At 28.8% G+C, this 17,967-nt stretch overlaps 1 protein-coding gene across 2 annotated transcripts; it reads left to right on the forward strand.

Annotated features, from left to right (window-relative positions):
- The first annotated feature begins 3,161 nt into the window (after window positions 1–3,161).
- On the forward strand, window positions 3,162–17,322 carry LOC105832723 (acyl-CoA Delta(11) desaturase). 2 transcript variants are annotated; one of them, XM_012673909.3, is made up of 6 exons: window positions 3,162–3,355; window positions 13,560–13,783; window positions 14,491–14,621; window positions 15,194–15,399; window positions 15,476–15,661; window positions 15,866–17,322. In XM_012673909.3, exons 2-6 carry the CDS (start codon window positions 13,573–13,575, stop codon window positions 16,185–16,187), a joined length of 1,056 nt encoding a protein of 351 aa, XP_012529363.1. In that variant the 5' UTR covers window positions 3,162–3,355; window positions 13,560–13,572; the 3' UTR covers window positions 16,188–17,322. The 2 variants fall into 2 exon arrangements, with proteins under 2 accessions (XP_012529363.1, XP_012529364.1); XM_012673910.3 differs by lacking the exon at window positions 3,162–3,355 and adding an exon at window positions 11,914–12,206.
- The last annotated feature ends 645 nt before the right edge of the window (window positions 17,323–17,967 follow it).

The following is a 17,967-nucleotide window of genomic DNA, read 5'->3' on the forward strand; positions in this document are numbered from 1 at the left end:
GACGTATCAAAATTTCTACTCATTCTTTTACGATGCGATAACAAAAATAAACAAAAAACATTAAGAAGTTGTAAAATGTAAATAAAAGTAGAGCAAACTAAAAATAGGAATTTGCTCACTTTTTACGTGTGCAGAAACACGTCTGAAAATATCTATGTAAGATGAGAATCCTAATTATGAGTTGACTCTTTATGGGTCTAACTAAATTATGGGTTAAATTAATAAAATAACAAATTTTTTTATTCTTTAATCTTTTGTAATTATTAATATAAAATTACATTCTTAATTATTGCTGATATTTAGGAAAAAAACGAAAAGTTATCTTTAATAAGCTTTTTTATAGGCTTTTTAAATACTTCTTTAATAATTTCTTGAAATTGTGACACTTTTAATACAATTTATTAATAAAATTGTGACTCTCTTAATACAATCTATTAATAAAAATATACATATAATGTTATATATATAATAAGAAATAAATACTATATAATAAATCATTTAATTTAAATAAAATTATGTAATACAAGTGAAGAAACAATTTAAAAAAGTGAATTCCATTAAAAACCTTACAAAGATACGCCAAGTACATAAACGCAGTCAAAAAATGAGTATGAATACAACTAGCCTTATGTTAAATACTGTATATATAAATATAAATATATACAGTAAAAAAATTTGAGTTAAATTTAACAGATGGCCTGTCTCAAACGGTCCACAGAAATTATCTTGTTAATTTAACATATTAAGCATATTAACCACGTTAAATAGCAACTTAAATATTATATTATATTTTAACATAAAAATAAATGTAAATTTTATAATTTGACATTTTTATGTAACAATTTAATGAGAAAATTATGTCAAAGTAACACATGTAACATGTTACTTTAACACTATTATAATATTAATGTAACATACGAGGGTAGTTCCAAAAGTACCTAACCTGACGTATAAATGGTAGTTGTTGTTTAAAAAAAATTACTATGGTAGAAAGTACCAATCTTATAAAGCTTAAGTGAAGTTTAAAGACGCTACGTTATTTAGTATTTGTGCGTGAAAAAACTGTATAATAGTAGACAGTTTTTTTTACGCACAGTATATCTGTGTGCAATATTTAATTCAAGGATAATTCTTGTGCACAGTTTTTCCACGTAGAATTTTTTGTGTACAATATATATTTGTGTAGAATATTCTGATGTGCTGTTAAAGTAACAAACAAATGTGTTAAATTTTAACATAAAAATTTAAACAAGGATCGATTTTGATGTAAATACAAAATCTTTTTTACTATGTATTGTAATGATATTGTATGATTCTTGTTACCATTTACATTAGGGATGCTATTCCGTAACCACTTACCGACAACTATCGATTCGCGCACGTATTTTTATATGTAAAAAAATATGCGCAACGACAATTAACGACATCAATAGTTGTCGGTAAGTGATTACGGAATAGCGGTCCAGATCACTGCTTTTAAATAGCAAAATTAGAACTATCTCATCTATGTGCATCCTGAATATTGTATTTAAAGGTACGTAGATAAGATAGTTTTAAATTTTCTATGTTTAAAAGTAATGATCTGGTACAAATGGTAATAAGAATTATGCAATATCAATATCACGCAAACAAGTTTAGATAAAAAGTCCAATGTCAAGATGCGAAGTCCTATTAAAATTTTTTTTCTTATTAGACGTACTTCCGCGACACGTACATTAATCTTATCTGCAAAAATCACGCCACCATCAATCACTTTATCAATATAGATTAGTTTTCTTTTTATAAATTTGCTTTATGCTAATGAGTTCTTAAATTATCTAAAAAATTTACTTTCTAGATAATATTTGTATTCATAAATCTTTTTAAATGTATGTGTCCTTTTATTATTAAACATTCTTTACTAACAGTCATTTAATATTTCACAAATTAAAAAAAATGTAATATGTAAAATATAATATCCACATAACATATCTTATTTAAAGGATGTCACACAGACACGATGTAACACGATATTTATACGATGTCAATTTGTATAGATAATATAAGAAACGAGCTATTATTTTAGCTTGTTCAGACAAAATTATTATTGTTGTTTTTTTATTTTACAACCATTAATATAAATTTTATGGATGTTGTAATAAATGGTTTCTGTTGTTAAAGTTCTTAGCATAATAAAATTTAAGCATATTATTGAAAAAAGTGGAAACTTTAATCAAATTAATGTCTTAAATAAAGTTCATCAAACAAGCAATATCTATTAATTAACATAGAGAAGAAGTCACGTTTGTATTATAGCCAATTCTATTATCCATTATTAGATAGCGCATTTTAGTAATTATCGAATTATTTGCCAGTTATTATGACGTAAATACGCAAATAGTCGGGGTTTATTTATTAGTAGGCATTTTACTTTTAAATTCTTAATTTTTTTTAACATTTTAGTTTAACATTTAATATTTAACAGTTTAACATTTAATTATAACATTTACTTTTTCATTCTTTTTAAACTTAAACATATTATTACATGAATAAATGTACTTGAGTGTTTTTTTATTTAACATTTTATTTGATTATACACATTTCGAGTTATACAAAATTAAACAATAGCATGAGATAAAAGATATGACTTTGTAACAAAATTCTGTGTTTTTTAAATAAATTAATTTTTTAATCTATTTTAATAAAGGAAGTACATTACCACTCCTGTTTTCTTTGTGTGAAGAAAAAATATATATATATTGTATGTTGCCAAAGTCAATGCCTAAATTAATAAGTTGCCTATTTGAAAAATATAGAGCTTTGGCTAAAATGTTACTTCTAAAAATATTAACTTTTAACTAAAATGTAAAATACTAAGATGCAAAATTATTATATCGAATCATTAGACAAACCTTTTGTTTATAAATCTTGATTGATAAACAATAATCCCTTTTTTCTTGATATAATGTTTAATATAATGATAAATAATAATTCATAACAAATAATATGTGATTCACACAAGCGCACCTTTGAACCTGCATGAGAATATCACGTGTTGTACGTCGATCTTGTTGATTTGCCGTGTGAGCACGCGATGGTGCCACTGACATCGCCGGCGGTTTCTCTCTCTCTCTCTTCAAGCATCGCGAATAATATTTAACTCTCGCGGCATGGTGCCGGTCTCTCAGTTCTTTTGCAGATGTCAATCGTTGTTCACCTGCCGATGATAAAATCAGCCAACGACAAAGTCATCACTGAGAGAAAGCAATAATTGAAAGAATCACGTCTTTCTGTCCGTCTTCCATACGTTTGTCATCTCAAGAGAAATAATCCGTCGCTGATCTTCAGGACGAAACCGGTTGTAAAAGCTTGAAAGGTAGATCAATATGATTTTTTTATCCGTAACTAATCCTTCAACTATCACAGCGGCAATCGCTGCCGGTTTTTTATCCTTTCTCTAATGATCGCGCTTTTATCTCTGACGATAAATTACCAAAGTACAAACCCTAACACTGATTATCGAAATTTAATAAAAAATATATTTTTTATAAAAAAAATTATTCTATCTATTTATTGAAATCGGAAAAATTTTGTTTTGATTCAATATTTCAAGCCGATAAAATGAGTACAGGAACTTTTTATAACTCCGTATTTGTTCCGATACTTAAGAATTTTGTTTTTATATCGCCTGCGAACTACTTTTATTATATTTGTTTCATAATTACATAATTACATATGTAAAACTAAAAAATCTGGAATCAGTCGTTGAAAAAATATTATAGCTCTAAGAGAATCTCACTACATTCTGAGAAAGAAGTACAGTTATAATTCATTTTATAGGGCCCACGATTAAGTAATCAGATTATTTGGATTGCTCAGATTGTTAGAAACTCTAATTTTATGTTTATTTTTTCAAATTAACCCTGTGTAACTAAAAATCCCAATTATCTATATCAAAGTTTTTTAAGTTATACTAATCAAATCTCTCAATTAGTTCCGGTGATATTCAGTTACGCAAAGAAAATTTTCAACAAGAATAATTTTATATAAAATATATGTTACTTTTTGTCATGAGTATCAAAATACTTCTTCGAAGCTTAAAATATAGAGAATAATACAAACTGCAATACATTCATAATTTTCTTGTGATAGAAAAAATAAAGTCAAATATAGCGTTCCATATAGAAATAAAAGAATATTCGAAATATTTCGATCACATGACACACTTACAGGGAATTTCATAGTTTTTCATGTAAAAAGGTTGCTATTTCCTTTCACCCATTATCAATCATGATTGTTGTTGAATATACTTTGCATGTTCTTTGTTGTTAAGTATATCCCTCGAGAGAACTATGTAAAAAAAAAGAGCGTAGGTGGTCTTTTGCGTTATAAACATAAATTTATATACATATATTTAATAAATGTGTATACATCGAGAAAAAATGCTATAGTAACCATAATATTATTATAATTTATAGTCTTTTTAATATATTGAAAAAAATGTAATATATTCAATAAGATATGTTATTGCGGGCCAATTACAGATATACTCAATACAATAATATATGCTATTGCAGTATCAATATTGTACTTGCATTAATAACAAATATTATTGTATCGAGTATTTTATGTAGTTGGCAGCCCGCAATCACATATGTTATTGGCTATATTACTTTTTTTTTCTGTGTACAAATTATAGTTTGTTTAAACCATATTAAAGTTTTATAATTATAATATTGATTTATGTAACTTGAAGGTTGCCACAACCAAAATGGAGATTTTAATAACAAATTGCATCATAAAACAATTAATCATTATAAGCATTTTTTATAAGCATATGATTATTATTACCAATATTATAGTAATAATTACTATAAAAATGATATTCCTGCAGACTATAATTATTTTACTGTGCAAATATAGTCGTAAAAATTATACATTTTTTCTCTGCGTATGTGTATGTTTGGTTAACACGTATTTACATATTTATAGGTGTAATTAATTTGTACGTAATTTTTTTGAATTATAGAAATAAAATCCCAGAAAAATAAGCTAACAAATCATGGCTAACGAAAGACACAATAATTTATATTAAAATACTGCAGTTTCATTATTCGAAGAATATATTATTCGATGACTTAAGATATTTCATCATGTTTTCAAATAATGTTTTTTGTTTAGCATCTTTATTAATTTTCTAAGTAATAACCGCAACTTTTTGTACGGATAGAGATGTCATTTCTTATGCAACCGTCATTATACTTAAATTTTTTATCATCTCAAAATAGATTTCTCTTTACGACAATAGGTCTTCAACAGTATATTAACCGTTAAAACATCCTGAACTTGCATTACCACGAACAACCATTAACAGCGGTATGTAGAATGCCTTAATTATACGTGACAAAAAATTTGAACACGGACAACATGTCTTTATTATACATATCAAAGCAGAGGAAATTATTTGTAAGTGAACTTGAACAGTTATACACAGCACATATTCGAGGAAACCTTTCATTAAAATGCACCGTTACAAAATATGTATCTGTTCTCGATGCATGAGTCCATCGGTTAATTTACCACGAACGATGAGTTCATATTTTCGTAATATATCTCCAAAACGCCGAAAATGTAAATCGTGAATACTATTAACACTGGCACATTAAAAAAAGTCTCTCAATTTCGTTAATGTACAAATAAAAATTACTATTTATTTATTTAATAACTAGGATTGGGTAAGTTTATATTTTTTTTTGACTAAATTAAAATAAGAATAAAAATAACTAGTTAAAGTAAAAATTAAATCTATTAAATTTAAAATTAACTAAATTAAGTTAAAAATTATTAATTTTTTATAATTAAAAATACTTTTAACTGATTAGTATCTATATAGTTGATAACTTTTATTTCTATTAAGTTATGAAAGTTAATTATTTATTAATTAAAATATATTATATATACAATTACTTTTTATATTCATTTTATCATAAAAAGACATTATTTTTTAATTTAAAATATTAAAATAAATTATTTAGTAAATATTCCTCAGCTACGAGAGGTGGTCCGAGCTTTGCGTGAATTTGATAACGCGGCTAAAATTTGATTATGAAATTTTCTATCCCGATGCAAAAAATAGCGTAGTTATATTAAGCAAAATAATTTCACTACATCGACGTTCTCTTCGATGCAAATAAGTGTTTCCTGTTGCACGCTCCATAGAAAATTATCGGGTTGGGGAGCTAATTGTCTGGATAATCTCTAGACATTATCGTTCAGTAGCCAATACTATATTAATACCATTTATTATATACATAAACAATAATTTTGTTTTAATATCGTACAATTACTGACTAGTGGCATTGAGGACTAGCCTTAAAATTATTTGATGCAATCAAATCACTAGCATTAATTCCTTTTTTTGCAACTCGTGTAAATTATTAACTTCTTTATAATTTGAAATATCCTTTGAATTTTCATAAACTATTTATGAATTAGTAACAATTAGAAATTAATAAATAATCTTGCGTAAAAGTTAAACATGATATAATTCGTCTTTCGAAAGCATACATTTGCGTTTCCCGGGCGACTTGATGTAGCGTGACATCAAAAATAAGTATTAAGAAGCTTAAATTCACACAAGATCACAGATCATGTGTTATAATAATTATTCTTTTAACTTTCTTGAAACTTTCTACAAACAAAAATTGACATTTAATTTCGATTTTGTATAATTTTTAAATGCTTAGAATGCTGTCCTTTTTATTGAATAAAATCTGTTATTCTGCAGTTTTGTATAATAAATTGATAAAAACAAAAAAAGGTAATAAATAAAATTAATTAACATATTTGTGAACAAAATAATACGTTTTTTTACTTGTTCAATTAGTACTTTAAATTTTTATATTTTTATTCAAACATTTATTTTATTTTATTTTAGCATTATTAAACAACAAAAATAAATAATTTAACGATCTCTTTGACAATGTAAAAAATTTACTACACTTATTCATGTTATTCTCGTGTTATAATTGATTGTGTAATCTAAACAAATAAATTACATATACAAATGTACACGTAGTTGTGATAAAAAATTAAATTTTTATGTTACGTGTGACATTTACTTAACTGTTTATGTATATTCGCGATTATAAATTTAAAAGAATATTAATATTATTTATTTAATATTATTATTAATACAATGTTTATAATATAATAAATAATATTAACGTATGTATATTTTAAACGAGTTAGTGCAAGTTAATTAATTTTTTATTTACTGACAGATTGGTACATGTATTACGGTTATACATTATGCATTTCCATACACAATAAATTCTTTATTCAATCCAGATTACTTTATATTCTGTAATAATTAATTTAAGTATAATTATATATTTCCACAAATATACGTGTTATTTGTCATGTTTGCATAAGGTGAAATTTTTCAAAAATGGTATTGTTTTTTTATTAAAAAATTAATTTAAAAAACAATATAAAATAAACATAAATTTGGTTATTTAAAATTAAAATTTAGTTGAAATGTAAAGAACTTTTCTAAACTAAAAATTGTAAGCATGTAACTTTGTATCAAATATAATTGAATGCTGTGTAAGTCAAATATAATAGAATGCTTTTTTAATGTATCAATAATTTAATTTCACTTAAACTACTTTTTCTTCGTGTGTCACAATATAAGTGCGTGATCGGCTGGCGCGCATCAGCCAGATTGCACGTATGAGGAAGTGGTATAAAACAAGACGAACAGCCGTTACACGCGTGATCCGCTCATGTATACGATTCACACATACGATGTCACTTCACCGGCCGGCCGGCATGTGTATGTTGAATGATAAAAGAACTTTCTATCATTAATAATATAAAAGATCTTTCTACCATTAATATAAATCTTCGGTAGAATTCAGATGTTCTTAAATCTAGAAAATTAAATCGAGAAATACAATCCAGGTTTAGAAACTAGATTCAATACGTATCAGGTACACGTTTTAGATTCAAAGATACGCATATGTATATGTGACTAGGTTGCGTGTACCGAAATAAGTGTGCACGTGGTCGTATGAGCTGCGATCGACCAATGCGATCGCACCGGCGTAAGGATTACGTGTACGCAACTTCACGTCTGCGTGATCGCTTGACTCACTTGAGATGCATAGAGATGAAGCCTTTACCTGAATCACACTAGTGAGTGTGGCGGTTACGTCTGAAAATTCGTACGCGTAGAAAAAAATCAAAAGTGAAAAGATTTTCAAATAATTGTTATAAGAAAGAAAAAGAAGGAAGAGCAACTGCTATTTAATAAAGTAATTTGAAGTCTTATGGTACTTAATGTTTCTTTTTACTACAAACAGTTTTCAGTATTAATTAATAATAAAAGAACATTTTATAAAGTTTAAGAGTCACTTATCTATATACGTGGTCCAGTATGCGTGAATCATGCTAGATAACAATCGTACGATGCGTGCCTGATGCAAGGGTCAACGAGCATTACCCGAGTGTTACTCGCGTGAACTATTACACTCGGGTTCATATTGCAGAACAAATAAGAATGAAAAAACAGCGATACATCAAAACAAATGATTACGATTAAATTTTTTAACATATCAGCTAATAAATATTCAGATCACGCGATTCATCAGACGATTAATTTGTACATACATAGAATTATCTACTAATTAAATCGTTTACTCAATTAATTTAAATATGAGAGAATAATAACTAAAATATACATAATTGGTTCACCTTTAAAAAAAAAAAAAGAGCGGAGCACCCTGTAGATAGTCAGTAGGCCAGTACTGTTAGACACGTGGTCGATATTTGTCTGAAGAACAGAATACGCGCGGTATGTTTCCGTCCGTCACCATTCGCCAGTTTCAGGTGGCGAGAGTTGCACGACGCGATTTCATTGGTTCAGACGATCTCAGCTGAGGTCTGGCACAAGTCGACCGTACTATATCAGACGCAACTCGATTATTCTCCCCAATCCCTCCTACATAACAGCCGGGCCCGGTATAACGCGATTCTCGACGAACTGGATGTGGGAGAGAGAGACAGCAAAAAAAAAAAAAGAAAGAAACATAACAATTCAGGAGAGCCTGAGATGAGATGATAATTCGTTCCAAGCTTAGTGAATCATATGTTTTATGATTTTTTTTACAATTGTTACAGTTGATTACTGTTGAAAGTTAAAAGTATTTTAAGTTGAAAAACAAGACTTTATTTTTTTAAAAAGAAAGCACCAACAAATTAGAATTATTATATTAAGAGCTATTTTAAGCTTGAATTAAGAATTAAATTAATTTTAAAATACACTCATTATCGCTGTTGTATACATAACTAAGTTGTTCTTTCGTATATTCTTTCGCGATAAATTAGACCCAGTCTTTTTTGAATAAAATTACTTCCTTACGCGTAAAAGAAATATGTAAAATTACATAAATAATGTACGTAAAAATTACACAATTTATTATAAAAGTATATATATATTCCATTATAAATTGGGTGATTTTTACATATATTACTTATATAATTTTACATGTTCTTTTACATATTTTTTACAATGTAATTAAATAGTTTTGTTCAAGAAAAACTTACAGAAGAATGACCTAGTCACATATACGTAATACACAGCGATAATGAATGCATGTATATATGACGTGACGTGCATTTTTAAATGAACGGCGATAAAGATAAAGCGCAAAGTCGGCTTACGAGTGGCAGAGATCTACTATCAGAATCAGCTGTTTCATGAAAATAGACTGCCTGTCGTTTGACGACATGATATAGTTCTCTCATCGCGTGGGATAAATACAAAAAGTTACGTCATTGTTGACACAATTGACGATAAGAACCTGAATAAATGTTAATTTCTAAATGAATTTTTCATGGGTATATAGTGGCTTTAACACATACGGAATGTATGAATACAACAAATATTTATCAGCGTTAACTGATTATTGTTAATTGATTATTGTGATATAAATGTAAAAAAAATATCAAAGGTTAGTTATATTTTTATAGTTTTTTTTGTCAAATATTATAATGGCAATAAACAAGAAAACAAAAATGGCACTTTTATCAGAAAGTAAAAATTATACGTATTGTTATGTGCACTGTTTTCTATTTTTGTATTGTCCATATATTTAAATTTTTCCTTTTTTTCTTAAATTTTTCGAAAATTATCATAATTGATTTTTATCTCTCTTTTTGCTAATTAATGTACAATAACATGCATTAGATGAGATAATATTGATATATAAGAATTTAATAAGATATCAATAAGAGCCTACACTTGATTTTGTACATTATCTGAAAATTATGTATCAGAAATAATTTTGCAAATTAAAATAGATAATATCATTCTTAATTACTCATTAGTTCTTTTAATTGATAGACGCATTACGTTAACTTTTCGAGCTTCGATGTTTTATTTGCATTAATTAGCAAAATGTGCTTATTATCTAATTTAAATTTTATAAATATAAAAATGAAGCGTAATTGAATAAATATTGCATTTATTTATGCTAAATTTAGAAATATAAAGACAAATAAGTTGCCTACCGCAAATTATGTAATTAATATTAGCATAAGCCACATTTTACGCAGCTATTAAAAGAAAATGATGGTTTCTGTTTTAATAAGTGATATGAGCTATATTATAACTTGGTGTGTATTCCGAATTCTAAATCTTGAATTTCAGTAATTGTGATAAAGGAGTATATGCATTTTAAACGATTTGATTTATTTATTTTTTTTTTTGTTTAATCTTACTTGCTGAATCTGAAAATAGCTAATTCTAATTTTACAGTTTACGATTATCAAAAACTGAAAAATTATCTACAATATAAAGTTAAATTATTTCCTAAAATATCTCTCAAAGTACGCTAAGTCAAATAAATAATTGATATAAATACTCAATAAAACTCATTGCACTGCATTTTCTTTCATCTAATACAACTCCGTAAATATCATTTATCATTATAATTAATCTAATCGATTTATTCGATTTTTTTAAAAGTAATTGTCAATACATTCCATTGATAAAGATATGCGTGTTTATAAATTATATAATAATGGAGAATGTTTTTTTGCTTGTTGCGATATAATATCATTGTGTTAGATTGATTAATGTGTTACGTGAGAAATGCGATCGGCTTCAAAGCCTTTGCAGCCTTGGCAATGGTCGAACTTGAACGAGTCCAAGGCTGTTGAAACCGCGTTTTTAACCTTGTTCATAGTCACATCTACAATACTGCACAATTCTGACGGTTTTCGATTAATACATCATAAATAAATACAATAAATAAGTAATGATTGTTTTTTAAATATTTTGAGGTACGATGCAATTTATCGCATTTCCTTGGTAATGAATAGAAAGTGGAGAATAAATCGTCAAACTACTGGCACATTCTTCAAGAAATGTTTAAATATAATTTTTATTTATAATTTATATAATTTAAATACACATTGAAAGTTGTTATGTGATAATACGATAATATCTTACATTTTATTTTATTACGTGGTTGTTTACACACTTCTTATATGCGTGACTGTTTTAATAGATGATTACATAATTAATGCATTTATTTCTAATTGTAAGCGTAAATAAATGTATATTATATTATGTTCATTAGCATATAATAAGTACATTAAAAATTTTTTTCACAGTTTTTGTCTCGCGTTTTTTTGTTTTTAATTAATTAGATGCGTAATTGTATTAAAAAGATTCGCGTATTTATACTTTGTACACATGGTACAGATTTGTTATTTCGATTTGATAGTAACTTTATTCTATTAGCCGGATTAATCGGAGGATCAGCTGATCGTTTATCAGGCGTCCCCGTACAGGGACGACTGACGACAAAAATACTGTCGGCGTCCCGGCGCCGCGCAAGCCTGCGCCTGGAGCACGTCCGTCGAGGATCCAGCCGGCATCGGGTCGGCAGTCGATGAACGGTCCTCGACCAAGCATCGCCACACCGAGACCATTCGATCTAGTGGCCCCGATATTCGTGATCGCACAGGCGGATCCTCAAGTTCGGGTGCATTTATCCTCGCGCGTTTAACGGAATTGAGGACGATCTGTGAGATTGTAACAGCGAGTATACACGTACGAACTCCGTGTGTATGCACGTCAGTCTCGGCATTTTGTCAACTGCTAATTCGGAAGCTGTTAAGTGCCTCGTCTGAAACGGGGAAAAATCTAATCTAAGGTGATTAAGATAATAGATACCGTAGTTACAAAAAAAGATTTCGAAATTTCAAATCTGTACGCGCGAGACGATCTAAGTTAAAAGTCTATTTTCCACAGGTACGACAGTGAGAAGCCGTACTCTGTTATTACGTTAGAATAGCGAGAGTGCATCGTGCGAGTTTTTTTTTTATAATTGCGGTTTCACTAGCATCATCGATGAGTCGAGTCTAAGTACACACATATATGGGTCTTGCGACGCGAGTTTCTAACTGGGATAACCGGGATGTCAGCTGGTAGTTCCGTCACGATGACCCAGAGTGAAAGTCTTACAGGTGTCATTTTCCTGGTATCACTGTAGCCGGTTACCAATTAGTGTGGACGAGTCGACGCGCTTGTGCGTGTATAAACGACGTAACAGTAGTTCGTTTTCAGGTCATACGTTATCTAGAAAAATGTCCATGCGTACTAAGGCGTACGTAGGATTTCAATTAGGAGGGGGAAAAAAGCTAAATTTATACAAAATTGATTAAATTACTTATATTAAAGATAGTTTTTTTTTTTCAAAAATTTATTAATAATTTTTTAATTTTTTCTTTAGGTTTTTTTTGCGAACACAATTTTTCTGTGTACACTTAGCTTACATAAACGATTTTCAACAGTTGCAATGTACGAAATACTTTTACTTGATGCTCATTGCGCGGTTGGTCTAAAAAATAAGCAGAGCGAAGTAAAAAAAAGGGAAAAATTTGTTACTCTTTTTCTTAACGTTTTTATCTTCAACATGTTTAATCGTGATGATTGTAAATTCACTTAAGTGCTTCCAATAATTGCAGAGAGAAAGATATGAAGAGAGAAAAAGAGGATGCACTTTTTATATAAACTCGCACTCTGATTTTTTATCGATTGCTCTTGCGTCATACGCTATTACTTGTTTCTATATTTTTGCGTCTCTATATTTTTGCGTCTAGTAGAGCATCGATAATTATAAAGCTGTTGCACGAGTCATGTTAGCATACATAAATAAGTTATGTATGTGAATATAATTATCATTGTGACGGCCTTACCAAAGGGGCTCTATTCTTGACTCGGTTTTCATTTAAACATAATTTATATTTAACTTTAGATTTAACTATTTAAGTAAAATTTTCTAGCTACTTTCAATTATAAGTATAATTAAACGCTTAAAATAATAATATAAATAATTAAAGAAACAAATAAAATTAAAAGTATGGGTGATAAATAAATTGTGCTAATGAAAAAATACGTTTAACATAATTATAATATAATTATTCGACGCGACTGCGATGGCAATCAAGATTTATTACTCTTAAAATTTTTAACAGGAAATAATAAAAATTTCTTATGTCGACAGACTTTACGCAAGGATGGCACCGAATGTGACAAGCGCGCCTACGGGAGTACTGTTCGAAGGTGAAACTCTTGATCCACAAATAATTGAGGAATCCAAGGAAAAACCTAAATATGTTAGACGCATCGTGTGGAGGAACGTGTTGGCTTTCTCATATCTGCATCTCGCCGCCCTTTACGGAGTTTATCTATTATTCACTTCCGCCAAGCTCGCAACTACTATGTTCGGTAAGTGATTCGATTTTATTGAACGGTGTACCTCATACTTACTTGCAAAATAATTATATGAGATAATATTTGTACTCAACGAAGAAATTAAATTAGACGATCAAATATTACTTGATTGATTATCTAATACAACTAATTTTAGCTGATATATTTGTATTGCAAAGCACTTTGTTTAACTTTGCACTTATGCGAAGCTCTTTAGCACGATCAATTAACGGGATGTTAGTTAGATCGGCTATAATATTACATTCCCACATAGTCACAAGTACACCTGTTGACACATGACAGTTTTTTTATGACTTAGCTTAAGCTAATTGCTTTATTAGTGGAATTATTTGTTGCAGTTGTTACTATAATAAATTTTTGAAGGTGTGTTAATATATAGAGTATTACGATTAGTGTTGAACTTAGATAACTTAAAATTCTAGGTAATTTATCTAGCAAAAATAATTTAAAATATAAAAACAACTTTTATTTATAAACCTTTATTTTTAAAAAATAAGAGTTCTTTAAAAATATAATAATTTTATATGGTAACGGCAAACACACTGGTTACAACATTCATATTACGAATAAATTTTCTGTTCAGCGTTGTCAATCATATTTTTCGTAATGTGATTTGTCACGAGTCGTTCAATAAAGATTGATGATCATCGAAGCAAATGGCATGATCCTTGCGTGTAACATTATGATTTTCTCGATTGCAGCAATTTTATTATATCAACTCTCCGGTCTCGGAATCACAGCCGGAGCTCACCGACTCTGGGCGCACCGATCCTACAAAGCCAAGTGGCCTCTCCAGTTGTTACTTGTAATTTTGAACACTATAGCGTTTCAGGTAGGTGAATTTCTTAGAAACTGAATAGAACACTTAATAAATTATAATATTCATGAAAAATAAAATTGAATTAATTTTAATTAAATTTTTTATGATGAATTTCAACACCAGAATTTTAGAATCAAAAATTATTTAAATGATATTAACGATATAACAATCGATTAAACAAAAATACGATAAAATCTTTTTTGCAGTTAGCGAGGCATAACAAATTTTTGTGCAATAATGCCGTGCATAAAATACACGTCGCATGTAAAAAATGAAAAAAGTAATGTGATTCGATGCGTCCTTAGACATTGACAATAAGTGATTGTTAGAAAAAAAGATATTTTTCTTAATGAGGTTCAAAAGGTGCATATATTGTGACGTGTATATTTCTCACGGAAGTAGACATTGAATGTATTTTGTGTATTTTCTATTTGTCATGATATATTCAAATGATGGGAAACATGTAAATGATAAAAAAACAGTATAAAATGTGAAGTATGTTAAAATCATTTGCGCAAAGGAAATGATTAAAATTAAGGCATTTTATATTAATATTGATCGAGATATTATTTTGTCGGATATAGGACGCCGCGATTGACTGGTCTAGAGACCACAGGGTTCACCACAAATTCAGCGAAACTAACGCCGATCCGCACAACGCTAAGAGAGGTTTCTTCTTCTCACACATGGGCTGGCTGCTCTGCAGGAAACATCCTGAAGTCAAGGAAAAGGGAAAGAACATCGACTTAAGTGATCTTGAGAGCGATCCAATATTGGCGTTTCAAAAGAAGTACGCACATCAATATTAGTCGAAATAATGTCTCGTTGACGAACAACTATTTATAATGAATTATTGTTTGTTTCAGATATTATATTATACTGATGCCATTGCTGTGCTTCATTTTGCCAACTATTATTCCGGTCATGTGTTGGGACGAGACGTGGACGAACGCTTATTTTATCCCTACCATTCTTCGTTATGCCTTCACTTTGAATATGACATGGCTGGTAAATTCTGCGGCTCATATGTTCGGTAACAAACCCTACGACAGGTAATTATTAATCGGTTACGACAGTTTTATGAGTGTATTTTCTAATTGACTTTTGTACCTTTTTAACTTTCTTTTTTAAAGAAAAAGAATTTACCGAAATTTACAGTCCTCGCTTCTCAAATCTTTATTCGTCTCTTGTAAGAGACTTATTTTCGGGACGGCGTGATCAGTATTTAATTACAACTGCTTCCTTGTCTTTTATAGATATATTAATCCATCGGAAAACAAAGGTGTTGCCATATTCGCTTTTGGTGAAGGATGGCATAATTACCATCACGTTTTTCCCTGGGATTACAAGACGTCTGAGTTTGGTCATTATAGTACCAACTTTACGACAGCTTTCATTGACTTCTTCGCCAAAATCGGCTGGGCCTATGATTTAAAGACCGTATCTGAGGAAATGATAAGGAAACGTGTGGAAAGAACGGGTGACGGTAGCCATGAGTTGTGGGGTTGGGGTGATAAGGATCAAACGCAGGAGGAAAGAGATGCAGCGATAGTGACGCATCATGATAAGAATCAGTAGGATAGTGCGAATGCGCGTATAAGACTCTCGATGAAGTAAGGTTTTGTCCGCATTTGTCCACGACGAATTACGAATCGATTCGTAATCAATTTTTCCCTTTTGGACAAATTTCATGAAAAATACTATGTAAGTCGACTTTCCAGGACTTATGTCTCGACCGTCGTATCTAAATTGCGACATGTCGTTGCATGATTATTTGGCAGGTTCCATATAATGCAGAAAGCTTGACATTGAGCAGGATTTTCATAATCGATGCCATGGTCGATGGTGTTCTGGATCACGAGCAGCTTTGCACTCGGTCGATAATCATTTTTGATCTCCCTTTAAAATATACAAACTTAGCTTTCGAATTATAATTATTGGACAATGTGTATTATTCATACAATTTTTTAACTTAAGGAGTATTACAGATTTACACATTTACACGTAATTTTGTATTTTTATCTTTTAAAGTAAAGTGTAAATCTATAGTACTATGATTAAAAAAAGGAAAAAATATATAGTACAAAAATGACCTATTTAATATAAATTTGATAAATTATATTGATACTATTGATATTAACCTATTTGATATAAATACAAATCAAGAATTATAAATATGTGAAGATTTATAACGTGATTAAATCGTTGCTCAATTTTAATGTATAATTACATAACGAAATTTTGTATGTCACATCTTTTTGATTAAAATAAATAATTTGATTTTTAAATTTAATATTAATCTTGAGATAATATTGTCTTGTCACTAAATTAAAATTGACTTTAAAAAGTAATATATCGTCCAGAACATCAGCGAAATATTTTTCAACAAAATTAAATTGTATTCATTTTTTCCCTTTCTTACGATATTACAAGCACATGAAAATTCTTTATTAAGGTTTCATTTGCGATACGTTAAGAAATTATTTACTTTCTCTTACATTAAAACTATAATACATACATTTTTTGTAATTCTTTTTGTAATTAGTTCCTATTATTTTTCATGCTTATCGTATATAAATTAGTTATATAAATTATTATGTTATATAAATTAGTTTGTAAGCAACAATGGATTTGGTATAATTTATTTTATATAATTAATCCTAAATATTTGTAATAAAAAAATGTAAATAAAGAGATTTATGTTTGCAATAAGGATATTGTAAATTAAAGTAAACGTAATTATTTAATATGATATTGCTGCACGTGATGAGTGCTTGATATACGTTTATATTAATTTATCATTTTTTTCTTTTGTATTATATATTATATTAATATAATATGTAGGAGTGATATACTTCTAGGATGCGAGGAATGATAAAATACACAATAGATGTTTAAAACTGAGTATATTCTTTTACAGTCGGGCGTACAATGCAATGCTGACCGATTTTTTGTTGTTGAATCCAATCTAGTAAAGATTACAATATCGAGATCGCCGCCCTTTACCTGTATTAAAAATGTAGAAATAATAATGTTGAATCTTCTGTATATGATATTGGACAGGCCGATTATATCCAAAATACAAATTAAGGAAAAAAACTTGCAAAAAACCCAAGTCATGTGAAAGAAGAGAAGCGAAGGTAGAACTGAAAGAATAACTAAAATAAAGCTAAAAATAAGTACAATTACACACAACAGGTGCTGAAAAGAAAGAAATAAGCGTTATATAAGATTAAGTTTGTATAGTTGGACTATAATGTTGGAGCAATATCTAAAAAAACATACAGGTAAAATATAAATTAATTATTTGGGTGTCTGCACGCAAACAATTAATTTACAACTAAGTTAAATAAATAAA

This window comes from Monomorium pharaonis, chromosome 8 (assembly GCF_013373865.1).
Source record: "Monomorium pharaonis isolate MP-MQ-018 chromosome 8, ASM1337386v2, whole genome shotgun sequence".
Lineage (NCBI taxonomy): Eukaryota > Metazoa > Arthropoda > Insecta > Hymenoptera > Formicidae > Monomorium > Monomorium pharaonis.